Consider the following 19,250-nt stretch of genomic DNA (forward strand, 5'->3'; position numbering starts at 1 on the left):
ACAAACACACACACACACACACACTCTGCCTTATACACACTATCTAAACATCCAAAAGTATTCAGGAACTGCTGCTAATAGAATGCTATTCTTCATTCAATTACAAACACACAGCTTGTATAATCTTTACAGGAAACCATTGTCCGTAGTACTGTAGAATGGACCAATCTGAAGCAGCTGCACATGAGCGTAAGGTCACAATGCTTAGTGCCAGTGCCAAGTGTTGGCTAGAGGAGCATGACACGTCCCAACATACTCTCCAGAGTAATGGAGAATAGTTTTATATCTTTGGGATGTGCTGGAATGCTGTTGTGATCCAGAATTTGTCAACCAACATCAGAACTTGACCTTACTTTTATAGCTTTATGCAATCAAATCCCCACAGCAATGTTTTAACATCTAATGTAAAGCCTTCCTAGAAGAGTAGAGACTGTTATGACAGCAAAGGGAGGACAAACTCCCTATTAATACACCTGGTGTCAGAAGAAACATTAGATAAGCAGGTGTCCACAAACTTATGGACATATACACATTGTATTTAGATAAATGTATCTTGTATCTATTCCATACAGATTGTCCTGTAGTGCATTTTGCAGTGTTTTTCTATGTTGTGTGCACACTGTGAAGGCAAAGCTCTGATGGATCATGTTTACCTCTCGTCTTTTAGATATTTTCCATGTATGGTAACTGACTCTGGACACAAAGGCGGGCTACAGTGGGAAATAAGTCATAATTGAAAATGAGTCACAGCAGCTTTGAAGCTTTGGTTACTTACAGTAAATCTAACCTCTTCATCTCCCCTGTGTTTGGAAGAATACTGCAGATTTAGGAACATTCTTTGGCTTCGATATCCTTAGCTGATCCCAGATCAGCACTTTTTGATCTGATACTGTACGTGGCCAAATACAACTTGAGTGACCACTAAGAATATAATGTGAATTGTCTGAACTTATAGTAACAGCAATGTTAAAACTTTCAATGAAGACTCATAAGTAGATCCTAAGATCTACTGGAGATGTGTATCTGTTGGTCTCATCAGTTTACTGGGGAAGCAAAGGTTGTTTAACCCTGCATTAATGGGGACTGTAGACCATCAAGTGACATTGATGATCTAAACCCTCAGGATGCAAGTTCATGACTTTAACTCGACTCGACACAAATTCATAAGGTCAGCGGGACGTGAGGCCATTTCTTTAACAGAATTTGAGGTCATTATCATTAACCTTCAGTTTTCATCCCGAGCTTCTTTAAGCACTCTCCCCTTCCTCTGCTTACACACTCACTCTGTTCCTGCTTCAGTAACTCTTGTTTAGCTGTAGTTGATTTGCAGAACATCTTTGGAAAGAAAAAAAGAACAGTCTGTTTGTATGGAATATACTTTGAGTTCGTTTTTTAATGATCGAGTTTTTCCATCAAGCTTTTTCTTTGAAGGACAGCGTGGGGGAGACAGTGGACTGTAATCTGGCATGCTAACCATCCAGAGCAAAGAGAAAACATCACTAGTAACATCCAGTCTTTGCTTTCCTCCATTCCTCTACTGTGGGCATTATACTCGAAAGTTTACCTGTATCCATGCAAAAAAAAAATGAGAAGAAGAAAAGACACGAAATGAGAACAAACGACAAAACAAAAACATTGAAATCATTCACGATTTGCATGAAGTCTTTTTCCTTGCTGACAGACAGGCTCTTTGGAAAAACAGATAAGCACTTAACCAAACGCTTGACCGTTTCTTCCTGTTTGTTTGTTTGTTTGTCGTTTTTCTGTCGTTTGATATCTTTTCTTTCCAGTTCATTTAGCTTCTTTTTCCTTTGCTGGGTGAGTTTGTTTGAACTGGGGTGAGAGGGGGTGGGGGAGGTGGGCTATACTGCAGCAAAGGAATGTGCATCTAAATCTTCTCATCTCCAAATCTATATATGTATATATACACATCAGAGGCGTGTGTGTATATGTGCTACTGCTTCATTTGATTTATCCTTACAGCATGAGCCTGGCTGCTTACCACCATGCATTCAGTTTTGTTTTTTCTCTTTTTGTTTTCTCTTCAGTTTCCTTTTTTTTTCCGTTTCCGTAACAGAACGAGACAACTGCACTGGAATGAGCGCGTCCACTGTGTGTGTTGGTTTCTGATTGGCTCCTGTGCTCCTCCACTCTTCTCCTGGTTAGCCAGCCTGCAGCAGAACACATCAAAGCTCGCGCCAGCTCTTCTGTTCACCCATCTGCACCTGTCTGCACTGCTGCATGCCAAACGATGCTCCGCTCTCTCTCTCACTTCCTCTCTCTCTCTCTCTCTCTCTGAACAAACCGCTCCACACTACCATCCAAAATTACCCTCTACTACTACTTAGTATGTTTTGGAAGGATGCCAAGAGCAGGAAAAATCCTGAATTGTGCTACTTTTGGACAGACAGAGTCCAGGCATACGATAGTGCACCCACACAGCGACGTGTTTGTGCTGATTTTTGCCGTGTCTGTGTTTATTGTGCCTGCGCTGTGCTCGTCAGTGTGACGGTGCTTGTTAAGGTCTTCTGTCACAGCAACTGGGTGTCAAGTGCCACCAGCGTGGCAGAAAATGACCCAAGTCAGAGCAGGCTGAAGTCATCACGCTTTTAGAATTTGGTTTAGGTGATCCTAAATCCTAAATGTGGGCCCCCACTTATATTCCTCATTCTTATAAATACATAACTTTCTTTTATAGTAGCTTCAAGTAGTGCTTACTGAAAAATAGTCCTTAAAGGAATACTCCAGCCCTTGAAGCAACTGGCAGTTCTTTATTTTAATTCACTATAATAAGATTTTTTTGAGAAACAAAAGCAGCCATTATTTTCTAAAGGCAGGAAAACATTTCATAAATGGTGTCTGTGGTAATCAGTATGCTACTAAAGTGGGAAATAAAGATTGGTTGGAGAAAAATTGAGTATTATTTTAAGATTGAAAATTGAGAATAATATGCTGAGTTCTAGGGATTAGGTCTTAAACGAGGCCACACGCCAAGCAATCACATATTTAGGTTATCCATCTAATGAGACTATAAAACAACATGTGAATTAATGAATAGACTAATATTCATTAATCTTAAAACATCCATGGTCATTGATGAAATAGCCATTAATCCCATAGCATTAATCTTTGTTAAAGTTCCATTCTGTACGTTTACATTTAACGTAATTCACTCAGAAAGAAACCCTGACTCAGGACTCAATTCATTCTTATTCTCCAACACAACACAATCTCCTAACAGCCCATAACTCCTCTCCTCATTAGCGTTCATTGGTTGATGGCTTCTTCAGGCTGTGCATGCTCACCTGTGATGCCGCATCACAGTCAAATGACCAGATAGCTTCACTGCTTCATTTGCATATCTGTGATGTAGCCACACTCCTGACCGCTGCTACTGCCAGTAAGGCATCAGTCATATTTCATGACTGCAGGTGCGGTGCTCCACCCCTCTCACCGCATCCTCCCTCCATCCCACCAGGTGGATTCCCAGTCTGTGTGTCTTGCCATTTCTTTCCCCTAATGTTCCTCCCAGCACTCTGTTGCAGATTCTAACCCACCGTCTCTTCCTTTGGCTGTGTGTCTATGTGTGTATTAAGGCATCGCTCTCTCGTTCTTTCTATCTCTTTTCCTGCCTCTTGCTGTCTGTCCATATCTCTCGTTCTTTCAGTTTCCTTCTAACTGGTCGGTATACACACATAGCAGGCATTTGTTTTGTGTTGGCTGTGTTTGTACCCGTGTGCTTCCATTCGTCTTCCTGTCAGAAGCCTGGTGTGTTCTGTTTTGAGTTCATGAGAATGAACGTCCTTCGTCTTGACTGTGAGTGACGGTGGTGAACTGACTGTATGAGTCCATTTCCTGCTACCTCAGTTGGTGGTTTGTTTTTCATTTGTCATCTCTCTTTCTTTGAGAAACTCTTAAGATCTGGTTGCGCTTGATATTTTATAGATTTAAAAAAAATTGAACTGTTTCAGTCCAGAACAAAGTAATGATCAATTAATGACTGCACTTTTTAAAATGCGGAAGAAGACTGACTAAATAAACTTTGTATTCATAGTAATGACAGAGCAGATTTGATGCTACATTGCAGCAACTTGATCTTGAGCTGTCTGTGCATTAAGGCATGCCCAGAGAAGGTGCTACGGTGTCCAGGATCAATGTCTGCCAGACTTATACTAAAATATTTTTTTTGTCTCCACCTCCTTTCTCTACCCACACCCTTCTTCCCTTATTTTTACCTCTCCACCTTTCGTCTCACATCTTCCTCTTCCCTTTCTGTCCTGTTCCCTCCTTGTCTCCCTTTTTTCCTTCTCGTCTCGTCCATGTCCCCCTACTCCTCCTCAGATGCGGGTGGTGAAAGCGTTCCGTAGCTCGCTCTACGATGGCATCGAGAAGCCCGAGTCCAGGAACTCCATCCACAATTTCATGGCGCACCCTGAGTTTCTCATCAACGACTTCATCCACAACATCCCGCTGATCGACGACACGGACATCGACGACGAATCGGAACTGTCCAAGCACAACCACTACCACCAACACCTGCACCCGGCGCTCCGCAAGCCCCCGCCTCCTCCCCCAGCCCGCCATCATCCACGCCCCTACCGCCAGTACAGCCTGCCTGCCACGCCCAACCGCAACAACAATGCCATTGAGAGCAGCATCCACCACCTGACCCGACTCACAGACCACACTGGACACTGGACCTCCTTTCCCAGACAGCCGTGCCCCCTGCTTAGCCTGGAGACCTCATTATGACTGCCTGTGGGGCCCTAGAGGAAGGCCACTGAAGGATGCGGAAATGTGAGGTGGTTGGGGAACTTCTGTGGACATGGCAGTTGGTGTGCTTCAACCCCAGCTATTCAAAACAAAGTCCACTAAATCACCATCATTTACCCTCAAGAACCACCATCCACCGAAGCACCTACGTCTTTAGAGGCCCACAGACACCCACTTCCTCTTACTGTGTAGAGGGGAGGCCAGTGAGCTATGTGACTGTGGGGACTTAGACCTGGCCCAAGAAGGTGAGGAACACATCCCCAATTGGGACAGTATTGGGATGGGGGGGGACTCGTTTCAGATAAGACTTTTAACGGTAAAATCCACGTTTGTGACTTTTGACTTTCCAGAGTGGAAACGGCATTATGAGCTCCTTGCAGGCAGAGTAGGGGTCCAATCACTCCACTTTTTATTGATGTTATTAACATCCTTATTATACTCATAACTACAATCGTATTATTCTGACTATCATCATTAGTGCTCGGATTATCATCACTCTGTTTGGACATACAACTTTTATTATTCTATGACTAATGCTTTATGGATTAGCTTTAACAACATTTGTTTATTTATTGAACTTTTTATTTATTCATTCTTTCATTTATTTATTTATTTATTTATTTATTGTCCGCTCGGCGACATTATTTTTCACTCTCGCTTTGTCTATTTCTCTCTTTGTGTGTGTATGTGTTGTGTCTGTCCTGAAAATAGAAAAAAATTAAGTACTAACAAAACAGTTACAGTAAATTTAAAGTTAAAAGTAATTAAATTATAATGCGTCTGCAAATAGCAAAGCAAACAAACAAAAAAAAAACATTAAAAACATTTAATCGTCCATTAGGTCAAACTACACTCATTGAAATGTTATTTTGCGAAAACATTTTCTTGTTTGAGATCAGTCGATAAATTCTTACTGGGGAAAAGGTTTGTTTAAACTAAAAGCCATTTTTATTATTTCATACCATTTTAAACATTTCAATGTATTGCTTGAAATACGTTACAGGGTAGAAGATTCGGGCAGTCCCCCTTCCCAGACCTTGTTCACTGATGTTTAACAGCTGGTTCTGATGACTTTCCATCATATCAGTTCAGGCCTCAGGATCATCTCGGTGATCACGCTGGCTGATTTACCGCAGCTGAAACTGGACATGGATTTGCCCAATCTCAGATTTCCATCGCATTATTTGGACTGTTAATTTTTTCCTTTGACGTGTTTTGTGGATTACACCAACAAAATGCATTTACCCTTTAAAGCATCGTGAAATAGTATGATTCACTCATAGCATATACATTCTTGCTGGCCCTTTAAATCCATTCATAGCGATTCTTGCTTTTGGACATCATTATTATTTCTTTTTTCTCTTCTGAGGTCATCGAGTAGTGATAAATGTTTGTGATGCAGTCAAACATCTGACTACAGACTGTGGTGTCAGGGCCTGAACCAGGATAGGAAACCCCATCTTATACTGCCACTACTGTCATCATGTGATTACTATCAACGAAATGAATGATGGACAATCTGTGAGACTGACATCACTTTTTTGCACATTATCAGGGCTCACTGGGTTGAACAAACAGTTTAAAGGTAGAACACCCCTGTGGTCACCAGTGGACTTTGACAACATGCAAATTACACTGTTGGGTCCGTTTTGGTATCAGGCGACGTTAGGATACCAAAAAAGTCACGTGCTGCCCAGAGCAGCATGTCGCACCATCCCATATCACGCATGATGTACCATGACACATTATAGATCACCAGATTCGAATACATTCCATTGACACTTCATAGGTCTGAGTACCAGAGGGGACAGCTTCCTCTTGTACCCCATAAGATTCTGGGCTGGTACGACCGAGATCATTTTGCTCTAGTCAATGCATTGCAATGCAATACAATCATCTGGGGAATGGGACCGGCACTTATGCAACAGACTGCCCTGTCCACAGCTCTGTGAAATAAGCTTGATAAACATGTACATAGGGCTCTCAGAAATCCTTTATCTGTATAGAATACTTTTCTAGAGTGCCCATTTGTCAGATACTGGCAAATGTTGAAAGCATACAATGCAAGCATGAACATCCGTGGATCATGTCATTGCATTGCTCAGTGGTGTCTGTGCAGAGCATGTGTTGATAATCATAGCGCACCTCACTGTCATTGTTTGACTTCACCTTTGTCTAATGGATGGTCCATTTTTCACTGGCTTTCACTGTGTCTCTCCAGCAGTAGGTGGACATAACATTTCTCCTTAGGGTCATTGATGTGCTACTGACTACAAATGTTCTTCTCTAGTTCCTCAACCCTTTTTCTCATATGACTGCAGAGCAGAGCCTTGGATTGGAGTGGTGCCTCATTGCCACTCTCACTACTTTTTATGTCAACGAATACACTAATTTAAAAGGGGTGGCTCATCCAGCTGTGGAGCTGTGTACCTTTGAAGCTGAAGGACATTCAAGGTTTGGAACATCTTGATATCCAAGGACTCAGAAGGAGAACGTTAGAACATGGCTCAGTGAGATTAGATTCCTCCACCCATTGTAAGCAGTACCTAGAAAAAGTATTATTTACATGCGTGTCCAGGCCATTGAAAGGGTCCAGGTCGCTCATACAGTCCCAGTAGAGTCTCGTGTGCTGAGAGCTCTGGTAGGTTTTGAGTGGACACAGACCCATTTCAGTGCATCGACACAGCAAGCTCAATAACATTGATGGCCAACAAGGAAAGCAATGATCACTAAACTTACTCAACCCATAACTATGATGTATCCTTGCCTAATCTTATCTAATCCTTAATCTTAACTGTTTCACGATAGTCTTCGAAGCTATACTTCTCTCTGGATGATTTCAAACCAGTATCTACGTTGTAGCCCCCCTAATCTCATTCAGCTCCCCAGACAGGGATGAAATGTATCATGTGCATATGGTAACTCCTCCACTTCAGCTATCAGCAGCTTCACCAAGGCTCAAAATCCTGATAGAGTTGAAGGTATGTATACAGGAACAGAAAAAAGTCCAAAAAGTCCATCATCTGCCTTTTGTTCCATTTCGTTGTAGGAAATTCACTCAAGGTAAGGTGAGAAAATTCAAAATGTGAAAAAGAGTATATAATATAATATATTTAATATAAAAGTTATTTACAAAATATTGTACAACTGCACCACCGCTGTACATTTTTGCCAAAATGTGCACATGTGCATCTTTTGTTTACAATTTAAGCACATTTTTGTTCTGTTCTTTGTCTTTTCCTCTTTTTTTCTCTTTTTGCTTTTTTGTAAAGAATTGAAATTAAACATCTTGTACATTATTATGATTATTATTATGATTATATGACTATTATTATTGTTTTTTCCAGCAGTGCTCTTTTAACTGATGGAAAAAAACAGACAGTTGCACATTCTCCTGAGCATACTCTTACTGCGCTACAATGAATAAAAAAAGACAAAAAAAAAGAAGAGAAAAAAAACTTCCAAACTATTAAATATATTAATAATTACCTGCCTGTTACTTAAGAGAAAAAAAGTATCTATATATGATGAAAGAACACACCTGTATACTGTAGACTAAACTGTATGGAAATCTAAGAATTTACTGGGAAAATAAGTCAACACTTTTTGTCTGTATAAAAAAACAATCAAAGTATTCTACAATAATAACTTTGACCAGTGTCTGTGGTTGTCTTCATTGTGTGGCTGTGCTCATTTCTTTGATAAGAGGTAACACATATGCACCACAGTAAGAGGCCTCATTAACCTCCTGGGCCAATAGGAACCATAAAAGTCATGGTATAGTGATCCTGAGATAAGCGCTGGCCTTTTACAGGAGCCTATGAATCTATACCTTAGGGTTCCCTTCAAATGCACCGATTATAATTGGCCAAGCAAGCTGTAGTGTTTTTCTACAGTTAGTCTCAATGTCCTGATACATTTTTATTTAAACATACCTTTTTGTGTACATGCTGTAATTTTCATATAAAAAATATTTTTTTAGATTCTCTTCACTTCTTAGAGCTGAACAGCGATCTGAAGACGGTGTCAAAATCCGTCAAATGGTTTGGCTACATTCTCTGATTTTGTCATGTACTTTTTTTAGTCTTTGGTCCAATACTTTTTGTAAATTTGACATTCTTTAATGAAACGTTTTTGATCTGTTTATCACAAGTTTTTTTTTTTTTTTTTTTTACTTTGATAAAAATGAGGGTGGCGCAGTGGGTAGCGATGTCGCCTCCTAGCAAGAAGGGCCTGGGTCCGGACGACCAGGAGTCCTTTCTGTGTGGAGTTTGCATGTTCTCTGCATGGGTTTCGTCCGGGTTCTCTGGTTTCCTCCCACAGTCCAAAGACAAAGCCAGGCCAATAAGACACACTAAACTGCCCCTAGGTGTGAGTGTGTGAATGTATATGTCTGTCTGTCTGCCCTGTGATGGACTGGTGACCTGTCCAGGGTGAATCCTGCTTTCCACCCAATGACTGTTGGGAAAGGCTCCAGCTCCTTCCATGACCCAGAAGGATAAGCAGCTTAGAAGGTGTGTGTGTGTGTGTGTGTGTGTGTGTTTGTGTGTGTGTGTGTGTGTGTGTGTGTGTGTGTGTGTGTGTGTGTGTGTGAGAGAGAGAGATGTTTTTCCACCTTAAAATAACAGAACAGTTTTTCATGAAAATGTGCAAATTTTCACTTCAAAAAAAGGAAATGACTCTTTCAAAAAATCACAAAAGACTGGAATTTGAAAAGCTGTACCATCTGATTCATAAGTCAAGTGAATATAACGTATGGGTAGTGGATACATATGATATTTTTGAGAATTTTGGAGTTTCCCCCAAAATTCTGACCTCAAATAATGTAAGAAATATGAAATATAAGGCTTACTAAAGCCATAAAGTGGCCTGCCTCAAAAACAGATATTTTGTGTCTTAACAAAAAAACTCCGGCCAATTTTCTTATTTTTAGGTCTTGAGTCAGTGGGTTAATTGAAGACTACCGTCACTAAAGAACTGAACAGATTAATATGGGGACACATTTACACCCTCATTTGTTTCAGATGCCTGTCAGGTTCACATTGGCCTGCTGGGGTATATGGTACATACACACGAAGGCTTCAGTCGTGAGTTCAGCGAACATTAGAAGAGACCGCGCGTTTCCACTGGGGGTCGCTACAGCGCATTTCCAAGACCACAGATCAGGGCTGCCTTCAACTCATTTCGACAACCTGTGTTACGTATAGTTTTCAGCCGATCTGCCTCCCGAATCGAAAAGGTGTTCATAAGCGCAGTTGTTTCGAATGAAGAGACTCCTGCGCTTGAACCACGTGCTTTACAAACACACATCGAACTGGAGAGATCATTTATATTTGTCATTTATGATTGTGGCCTAAGTTGCCTTATGATAACTTGCTGTATTCATGAGAAACAGTCGTGACCAAACTGCATTAGTGTAGCAATTTAGTACACGGAGGGACCTTACGATTCAAAAATGTGTAGTGAAAGAAGTAGTCAATTTATGCGTATATGCACAGAATTCATAGTCGGTGCCCCTGGTGTTAATAATAAGAAGCGTAAAACTCCGTGTAACAGTTCGTTACGTTTCATCCCGGTGAATGTACCCCGGTCAGAGAAGCAGAGGCAATGGCGGGGGATTCGAAACAACTGCAGCTGTCTGTGCGTGTTTACAACACCCTTCAGGTAATTTTGAAGGCATTTAACATGTGTAACTTAAGTCCAGGGGTGAGGTAAAAACTTACGCGCAGAATGCCGGACTTTTCAACTAAGAATGGAAACCAGAAACGCCGGCTGTACTAACTTAAGACGGCGTTAGCTCAGTTAGCTAACCGCTAATGCGTTGACCTGCCGGCTAACCGTAAACAGAGCTAAGCGACACCGTTAGCGGCCTCTCCAGCCTCACTTTGTTTTAGTTGCTCTTTGTAATTACTGTCTTTTACTGGTACTTGATGCTTTCTGCAGTGAGTTTGAGAACCAGCGGTACCCGCGTGTAGTTTTCAGAAGTTTTCAGAAAAAAGGAAAAGCTGAAATGACGAACGAATGAAGCTAAATGCTGCCTTCATATCCAGAACCTTGGTTGTCCTTTGGTTGATGGACTTTACCTGAGAGAGGCTGACAGCATGCGGGAGCTTCTGTGTACACCTTCACTGCATCGCATGGACATCCTCAAATGGATTTGCGTCAGGTGTGTTGGCTTATTTACTACAGTGTAGTAGCTACAGTGAGTAGCAGTCTATTTGGCTAATACAGTGACTGGTAAATAGGGGTGGGCAATATGACAGTATTTTACCATTATCGTGATTTTACTTGTATTATTATTATTAATATATTTTGTGTGTATGGCAATACAGGTTCTGTTCTGTCTGTTACAAATGATTAAATCTTAGAAAAGCTAAATATCTTGATGCTTATCGTGTGTCGTGACAATATATTAAAGTATCGTGATGTAATATTTTTACCATATCGCCCACCCCTATTGGTAAACAGCATAGTTGGCTATGTAGCGCACAAACACGCATGAGCTGTGAATGTTTGGATATAGTGTCATAACGCCTTGTCCATTGAATCTGAATGTGTCCCTCCCTGAAGAATCTGTCCGTCCCTGAAAGAGAAATTCTCTACAGTCAAATCGGCACAGACAGAAGAAGTTGTCAAAGGTAAAGATATCCACTCTGGTTGTGAAACAGGTTGTTTGTATTTGTGCGTCGACAAAAAAGCAAACTCGCATTATTCCATAAGGACAAAGGGAAGCCTGTTATATTGTCACAATCACTCTGTTTTCACAGAAATCGCTCGGTTTGGGCATGAAATGATGTTGTGTAAAGCTGATGAGCGAGAATTAATCGAGGTATGACAACTTTAATTCAAGCCAACTTTCATACTGACACTGTGTTGGCTGCAAATAGATTTGCACTGGGAGAGTAAATGTGTTGTAGAGACTGCTTCAGATTACTGTAAATTACATGATGATATTAGGTTTGAGAGAGATGTTCATAATCCTGTGAGTGTGTACTTGTTGACAACTTCTGGGAATGAGACTAGAAAATGTTCTTGTTTTAGTTTTTCATGCTATGATGATTTAGAAAGCAGGGCATTGGAAGTTATTAGGGTTTCTTGCATGATTAGTTCTTCTCTAGAATAATAACAGCTTTGTGAGCTCAGTTTGACAGATGTGTTTGTCTCTTGATTGCAGGGCTTTGCCACACCATTACGGCAGCTTTTGTTTTTGGAACAACTTCTAATGAGTGCCCAGGACAGCAGTGAGCAGTGAGTCTTCTGAGTAAATGTGTTTTATTTTTTATATCTGTGCATTGAAACTTTATATTTAACTTTTTTTCACATATAGAATGTTTTAAGCAAACATGTAGTTGCTATCTCTGTAAACTTAATTTGGCTTTTCATATTTGCTTTGTGTTCCAATAACATGCAGAGAGAAACCCTCTGGAGATGAAGGCATTAGGCATGACGATTTGCTGAGAGAGCTGATGTCCCCTGACCATCTGTCTGACCTGGTCCAGCTGATGAATCCTGTTTGCAACCCCTGGTCTGCACACATTCGTGAACATCTGAGAGCCACACATTTGTCCCAGGCTAAGACAAACCGTGCTAGAGCCAATGATTCTAATAATAGGTAACAATATGAATTTGCATATTTACTGTACTGTGCATCTTCACCACTTACCTATGAAAACAAGTGCAATAGATGAGACAGTGTGGTCATTTTTTTAATCTTATTAATTTTGTGTTTAAGGAGTCATTCAGTGCTTGGTAAACTGGGTGGGGATGATCTAACTGAAGCCACACGTCTGCTGCAGTCCACTCAGGCTACTTTAGAGGAGCTACGCAAAGAGGTGAGACAACAGCAAATTATGGTATTTTTCATGTACCTGAGTCTTTTAACATGTTTCTTGATTTAATAATATTTGCCGTCTTTTTTTCTTCCCTGCTTTGCCTTGTGCTGCATTTCCTCACTCCTTTGCTCTTCCTCTTTCTCAGTGCGAGTTCCTGCAGTCGGACCCCATCAGCCCTGGAGCCTCACTGTCACCCTGCGCTCTGAAAGTGGCCATATCGGACATGGCTCAGCTCATGACTGCTTTCAGCCAGGTCTACAACACAGACTTCAAGGGCTACTGCCAGAGAGCACCCCCTGTCCTCAGTCCAAACGCACATGTTTTCCTGTCTGTACATCAGCTCCTGCACAGCTGCAATATGGTACTGCTCTATGTCTCAAACATCTGCTGGTATTGCAGGATTAAGTTAGATTAACATTAGTGGCAGTGTGAGATTTTGTACATTTCTCTAGTTGGATGAGGTTTTATGTACTTATATTAAGTAATGAGGTGTTAGATTGTAGATCCATTATTCTGCCATCTGTCTATCAAATAATCTGTCATTTACTTTAACAGTTAAGCAGACAGTGGTCCCCCCCACCATGGCAATTAAATAGAAAACAGTTGGTAAATGGGGGTGGGGGTGGGGGTGGGGGGGGGGGGCGTTAAAAAGAATCACGATGAAAATGAACTTATCTGATCAACAAAATTCCAGTATTTACATTTCCCCCAGTTTGAGTATTTTTAAACACTCTAAAGAATTCTTCAGACCCTCTTCAAATCAGGTGGACCGCTTTGTATCTGGAGAATCGATCTTTATTGTTCTGTGCACAGACAAACTGACCCAAAGGTCCATTGACACAGATGTTGTTATATAGGCTCAGGCACATAGCAGTTTGGAGAGTTGCCAATAATAGAAGCAACAAAGCATAGATGTGATGTGACAGAAGTGACCATACATGGTCAGATATAGAGTAAACAATGTCCTAAGTGTCCACAGTACAGCTTCATAGAGAACACATGCATGGTACAATACAGAATACAAGAGGATATAACACACATCATTCCTTTAACTCCCTAGTTTAATTTTTTTCTTTTTATGTGAATAAAAAGTTGTTTAAGGGTTCTTTAGCATGGTTATATGTAGAACCCGGACAACTCAACGAAGCATTTGAATGCATAAATGGTGCTTTGCATGGTTAAATGGCTGTTTTCTGTAATGCTAAACCTATTGTATATTATTTTAAAGAACCTTTTTTAAAGGGTTCAACTATTAACATTGCATAGAATGTTTTTTTTTTTTTTTTTTTGCTTTAAAAAGACTTCATTACAAGCTAAATACAACAAAAAATGAAGTGGTGCAAATACCTTCAGGCACCATTTCTCACTGTAAGAACAGTAGGACCATTTAAGTATGCATATAATGTACCTCAGGTTGTGAAAGAATGGGTTAATATCAAAATATCTTTGCCATTCAGGAGCTGGAGGCTCTGCAGCAGCTGTCAGAAACCTCATCCTCACTGACGGAGACAGTGAGACGGATACAGACAGAGAGACGATACTGGGCAAAGGGAGAGAAGCATACACTGCGTGAGTAGTCTTTCTGTCTCTGGTAGCTGTGGAATTATTAAATGCAGCCATGTCACACATGGAAATTTCAGTTCTTAAAACAGATTATAGATCATTTTATTCTTTACCTGATGTTACTGATTCTGTTCTCAGTTTCTGTTTGGAGAAACATGAACAGCTCTGTCTCTCCATATAATGAACAAAATGCACTGTTTCTGTTGTTGTTTTTCTTTCTCCATTTGCCTGAAACATTAATCAGTATTTTGATGTTCATTTTCAGCGAACCAACTGGAGACACTGAAGAACAGATACACGGCCTTTCTGGCCCGTCACCAATCATAACACATTTGCCCAGCTACCCTCCTGACTTACACGTGTATTGTAGTGTGACTCATTAGATGTCACATTTTTATCTTTATCAAATATTATTCATCCTTCTGCAGCTTTATGATTTCAATATGTAAATATTTTGTATCCATTTCGTCTTCTTATTTTACTAAAATGAATTCTAAGCTTAACAATTTACCAGTAAGCTGTAAATAAAAAGGATGTGGGGAATACATTATAGCAATCTGTGTCTTTGTTGGATATGTTTTTGTTTTTTTGCTGAAAAATGTACAAGAATGAACTTTTTCTGTTTTATGGTCAAGATTTACACCTCCTCCCCCACAAATCCCTCTGTTTGGCTTCGTAAGTAGGTGTGATGATGGGAGGGGCCTCTTCCTAAAGTGAAGATGTAAAGCTAATCTTCCCCATGAACTGGAGAGAGTTTCTGTCAAACTGTTGAATTCTCCTAGTTTACTAGTTGGGAGTAATAAGTAGTTGAGCATCCTTAGGTGAATGAACTCTGGAGTGGTTCTGTTTGGCATCATCGTGTAGTGATTAGCCAAGCTGTTTTCTTTAATGCAGTATGGAGGGAGAAAAGCAAGTGTCCAAACAAGAGGACTTTCCTTTAAACAGACTAGGCGATATAGAGGTAAGTAGACCTTACTTGACTATGTGCGTTTTGCTTTTGAATGTCAGCAGTTTTATCCCATTTCTATTTTAAAGCATTGGCTGTTGACCTCAGAAAACAGAAAATTCAATCAATAATTTAAATAAACAATCAATAGTTGTAATCAACACTAGGATAAACAAATGTCTTTCTCTTTAGTTTCATCCTTTTAAACACTGAACTAAGGAAAAAGTTGGCCTTATTTAGTGTCCAAAGCTACTATTTTTTTTTTTTTTAGTGAGATCAGTGCTGCAGCAACTCAAATATAGCACTGGGGTGACAGAATTGTTGCTGATGCAAAGCTTCTTTGATTTGAGCCCACCGGCATGCCTTGTTTTGTGTCAAACAGCTGGATTCCAGATGGTTTTGAAGATCAATGGAATAAAGTTCTTGACTGATTTATTTGCTATGTGACTTTCTCAAGTTGATTGCATTGCTGGAGTAGGCCTATAGTGTTCATGGAAAGTAAACTGATGGAGTGCTAGGTTCATACTGATGTGCTCAAACATGTTCTCTCACACAGCTGTGAAAGTAGACCTGCACAAAAGAAATCACTGATCGCTGCTTCAGAGATTGGGGACTGAGGCCTGGAGTCTGGCACAGTGTGGTGATTTTTCCCTGCTCTAGACCACCAACTAAACCTGCGATTTAGCTGATGAGTTGTTGTTCTTGTGTAGGAATGTCACCAAACTGCAGGAATCTGACCCATCCAGGACTAGGGTTCCTCACCTCTGGCTTACTTATTAGAACTCACAAACTCATGTGTCTAGCAAGTAGAATGATTTTTAGGTCTGAGCCATTTTTTGGGAAATTCTCACATTCTGGCAGCTGTCAGTGTAAAATGCTTAAATGGAAGAAAATCAGTATCTGTGGCTGCCCAGGAGCAATGCCAAATGTAGTGGACCACCAAATAATCAAACCAATCAATCAGGTAGCTACATGCCTGTCAACTAATCAGCCATATCCATGTGCCTGTCTATCATAGCTACCACGCTGTAAGCTTGCGTTCTTCCAAGTCTCAGTATGATGGTGTGTTAATCTGTGCAGAGCAGCGTATCCATAGCACTGGAGTTGTGAACTACTAATTTGGTGCAAAGCCAAGAGTGAGCATCAGTGTGGTTTTCCAACGCTGGAAAGCTTAGCAAGTTGAAGGACATGATGAGTGACTCCAGCGTTGTTCTGTCTGCTTTGCAGGTAGTTATTTTGTGTTGCGTATCTGAAGCTGAGAAAGCGCAGCAACAGAACAAGAAGCTCTACCATTCTAACAGGACCTTTCAGGGCACATGCACTTACTCCACGCTCCATACTTTAGGCTTTTTGTTTCTCTGTTTTAAGAAAGTTCTTAAAATGTATAAACGTGCCCCTTTCCCTGGGGAAAGTGAATGTTTGGCACCTTTAAAATACATTTGTGGTACATTTACATTTTTGTACCTTGGGGGACTAAAATTTACCTAAATGGTAATTGGAGGCAAGACTGACAGGGGGCTGTATTTGTTTAGCCATGTCAAGATTGATTGCACTCCTTTAATTATTTATTTATTTATTTATTAGCTTTATGAAGAATAGAGATTTGATTTCTTAGCATCCTCGTCTAAGCATTTTTGGGGTGTAAAAATGCATTGGAGCATAAATATATTGATTTTAAGCTGGTGATACTTTTTTCTATTTCTTGAATACTATCCTAATAAAATATTAAGTACACTGCAAAAAATGGTATCTTATCAAGTAAAAATAAATATAGTCATTAAATCTAATACTTCTCTGGGTGAGATTGCTGTAAGCTTGAGATTAGGATTTATGGTTATCTTATTTCTAGACTTTTTTTTTCTTTTTTTTAAAGTAATTTTATTAAGTAAAATTAAAACAGTAAAATTATTTTATTTTGGACAAAACAAAGAGCATGCACTGCCAAAAATGGCATCTTGCCAAGTGAAATGATCTTAAATGTAGTCAATATATTTAATATTTCCCATTTTGAGATGGTTGTGCACTTATAAGATTATCTGTTGTATTTCCAGACACTTCTTTGAGTAATTTTACTAAATAAAATTCTCTCTCTCTCTCTCTATATATATATATATATATATATATATATATATATATATATGCACACACACACAATCTTCTAACGTGCCCACATAGTGAGAGAATTTTACTTAATGAAAGTACTTAAGTGTTTGGAAATACAGCAGATAATCTTATAAGTGCACAACCATCTCAAAATGGGAAATATTGAATATATCGACTAGATTTAAGATCATTTCACTTGGCCATATGCCATTTATTTGCAGTGTATGCTCCTTTGTTTCATCCAAAATATAATGATTTTACTGTTTATTTTTTATTATTATTTTTTTTTATAATGTGAGATTTGAGTTTTGAGATGTGTTAAATCTTTCATAATCAAATCAAAGGTCAGATATTTTCCCCTTAATAATTCCTTTCACTTTACAGTCTCAGGGTCAGACAGGTAAGGCCCACTGGCGCATGGATATGAACCACTATGCGACTAAGAAGAGCGCTGCCCAGAGCATGCTGGATGTGGCTCTGCTGATGGCCAACTCCTCTCAGCTGAAGACTGTGCTGCATGAAGGGCCTGAATACCGATTCTACATCCCTCTCATTGCTCTCATCGTCCTGTCCATCACCCTGCAGGTCATTGTTGGCCTGCTCCTAATATTCACTGGTAAACTTGCACTTGTGGTTTTCTCCCTGTCATCTTCTTACTTTCGTTCAGTCTCAGCATTTTTTATGACTTGTTACTGTTTTCTTTTTAAGGGATTATGTTTGTTTTTTTCTTCTGTCCTCTTAAGTGAAGTATAATTTGAATGACAAGAGGAAGCTGCCTAAACTCAATATGATGAACAACATGACCACCATGTTTGTCTTCTTTATCGTTCTTATCAATGTCTTCATCACCGCCTTGGGATTTGACTCTGGTCATGTGAGGAAAATTTCATTTTATAACATATAACTTTTTAAAAGCTCAGCATGGGCATGATTACATTTGCTTTTGCATTAAGGATTTGTGTTCAAGAAAGATCAATTCATTGATACCGTTAAATGGAACACACTTCCACAGCTTCATGAAAAGTGAATGGAGAGTCCAGGTTGAAAGGATGAGCATATTTTATGATGTTTATATTTTAACATTCCCAAAATTTACATCTATGAGGTTACATGCTTTCAAATATGATGTCGCAAAGGGGTCCTTTGAGAAACGCCGTAACAGAAGCACTTTTGGTTTGTGACTGTGAAGAATCTTTTTTAAAGGATTAAACATCTAGATTATTATTATTGTTGTTATGAAGTGGCATCAAGCTGATTCCAACTCCTGGCAACCACAGGACTAGTGTTTCTCCAGAATTTTGGATCTTTAGGCTTCTTAATGGCTTGTTCATGATTCTCGATTGTAGCCATCCACCTTGGTTTTTGTACCTTCAACTGTTCCAAGCATAGTTGTCTTTTCCAATTAATTAATTCTTATAATTTGTCCAAAATACACTTCAATTTTGATTACTTTCAAGTAAGGGGTGAGGATTAATTTGGTCAAAGATCCATTTGTTCTTTATTTGTTCCAATAATTAGTTGTTTTTCGCAAGTCTTCGTAAGCACCAAAGTTCTAAGACAACACCTTTAGTTTACATTAAAATTGAATAGTTAGTAAACATTCACGTCATGTAAAGGTTCTACACCACTTTAATGATTCTTCCTGGAACTTTTCGTTGAGGTTCTTCAAACATTTAAAAGGTTGTGCGTATCCACACATCTCATTTACAAATATGCTTGTCTAAACAACCAGCCACAGAGTTTTTAGGGAACCAAAAGTGGTTATTCTATGCTTTGCATAAAGAACCCTCTTTGGCATTTTAAGCGTTCCACAGCTTCTCAACTAAAGCAAAATTGTTATTTCTGATGATAAATGATTTTAGGCCATATTGTTAGACATCGACTCATTTATTCCATGTAATGTAATGGTCAACTTTAAATGGTGCATTAAATATGTTTTGTTCTGTTTTAGGCCTCATGATGGTGCATGATGCTCATTCTCAGACTGATCTCCGTGGTCCTGCTTAACTTCTTTGAGTTCACATTCTACTTCT

The 19,250-nt window shown here is 39.6% G+C and overlaps 3 protein-coding genes across 10 annotated transcripts in view; all 3 read left to right on the top strand.

The window, feature by feature from the left end:
- Window positions 1-8,433, top strand: part of atp2b3b (ATPase plasma membrane Ca2+ transporting 3b) — an 86,064-nt gene extending 77,631 nt beyond the window's left edge. For 4 of the 8 annotated variants that reach the window (XM_017712723.2, XM_037541521.1, XM_037541522.1 and 1 more), the window contains one exon: window positions 4,342-8,433. In XM_017712723.2, the coding sequence (XP_017568212.1) occupies window positions 4,342-4,752 (411 nt within the window). In that variant the 3' untranslated portion in view covers window positions 4,753-8,433. The remainder of the gene's footprint in view (window positions 1-4,341) is intronic. The other 4 variants (XM_037541524.1, XM_037541526.1, XR_005130754.1 and 1 more) reach the window with 3 other exon arrangements.
- A 1,910-nt stretch (window positions 8,434-10,343) lies between these two features.
- haus7 (HAUS augmin-like complex, subunit 7) lies at window positions 10,344-14,720 on the top strand. Its single transcript, XM_017712724.2, has 10 exons — window positions 10,344-10,437; window positions 10,824-10,939; window positions 11,344-11,411; window positions 11,541-11,602; window positions 11,948-12,021; window positions 12,185-12,385; window positions 12,506-12,605; window positions 12,751-12,966; window positions 14,063-14,174; window positions 14,434-14,720. The coding sequence occupies exons 1-10, from the start codon at window positions 10,381-10,383 to the stop codon at window positions 14,493-14,495; spliced, it is 1,068 nt and encodes a 355-aa protein (XP_017568213.2). The 5' UTR covers window positions 10,344-10,380; the 3' UTR covers window positions 14,496-14,720.
- Window positions 14,721-14,972: 252 nt separating this feature from the next.
- Window positions 14,973-19,246, top strand: si:dkey-93l1.9 (uncharacterized protein LOC562339 homolog). The gene is made up of 4 exons (XM_017712727.2): window positions 14,973-15,129; window positions 17,602-17,833; window positions 17,961-18,091; window positions 19,169-19,246. The coding sequence occupies exons 1-4, from the start codon at window positions 15,064-15,066 to the stop codon at window positions 19,175-19,177; spliced, it is 438 nt and encodes a 145-aa protein (XP_017568216.2). The 5' UTR covers window positions 14,973-15,063; the 3' UTR covers window positions 19,178-19,246.
- The last annotated feature ends 4 nt before the right edge of the window (window positions 19,247-19,250 follow it).

Source organism: Pygocentrus nattereri, chromosome 9 (assembly GCF_015220715.1).
Source record: "Pygocentrus nattereri isolate fPygNat1 chromosome 9, fPygNat1.pri, whole genome shotgun sequence".
Taxonomy (NCBI): domain Eukaryota; kingdom Metazoa; phylum Chordata; class Actinopteri; order Characiformes; family Serrasalmidae; genus Pygocentrus; species Pygocentrus nattereri.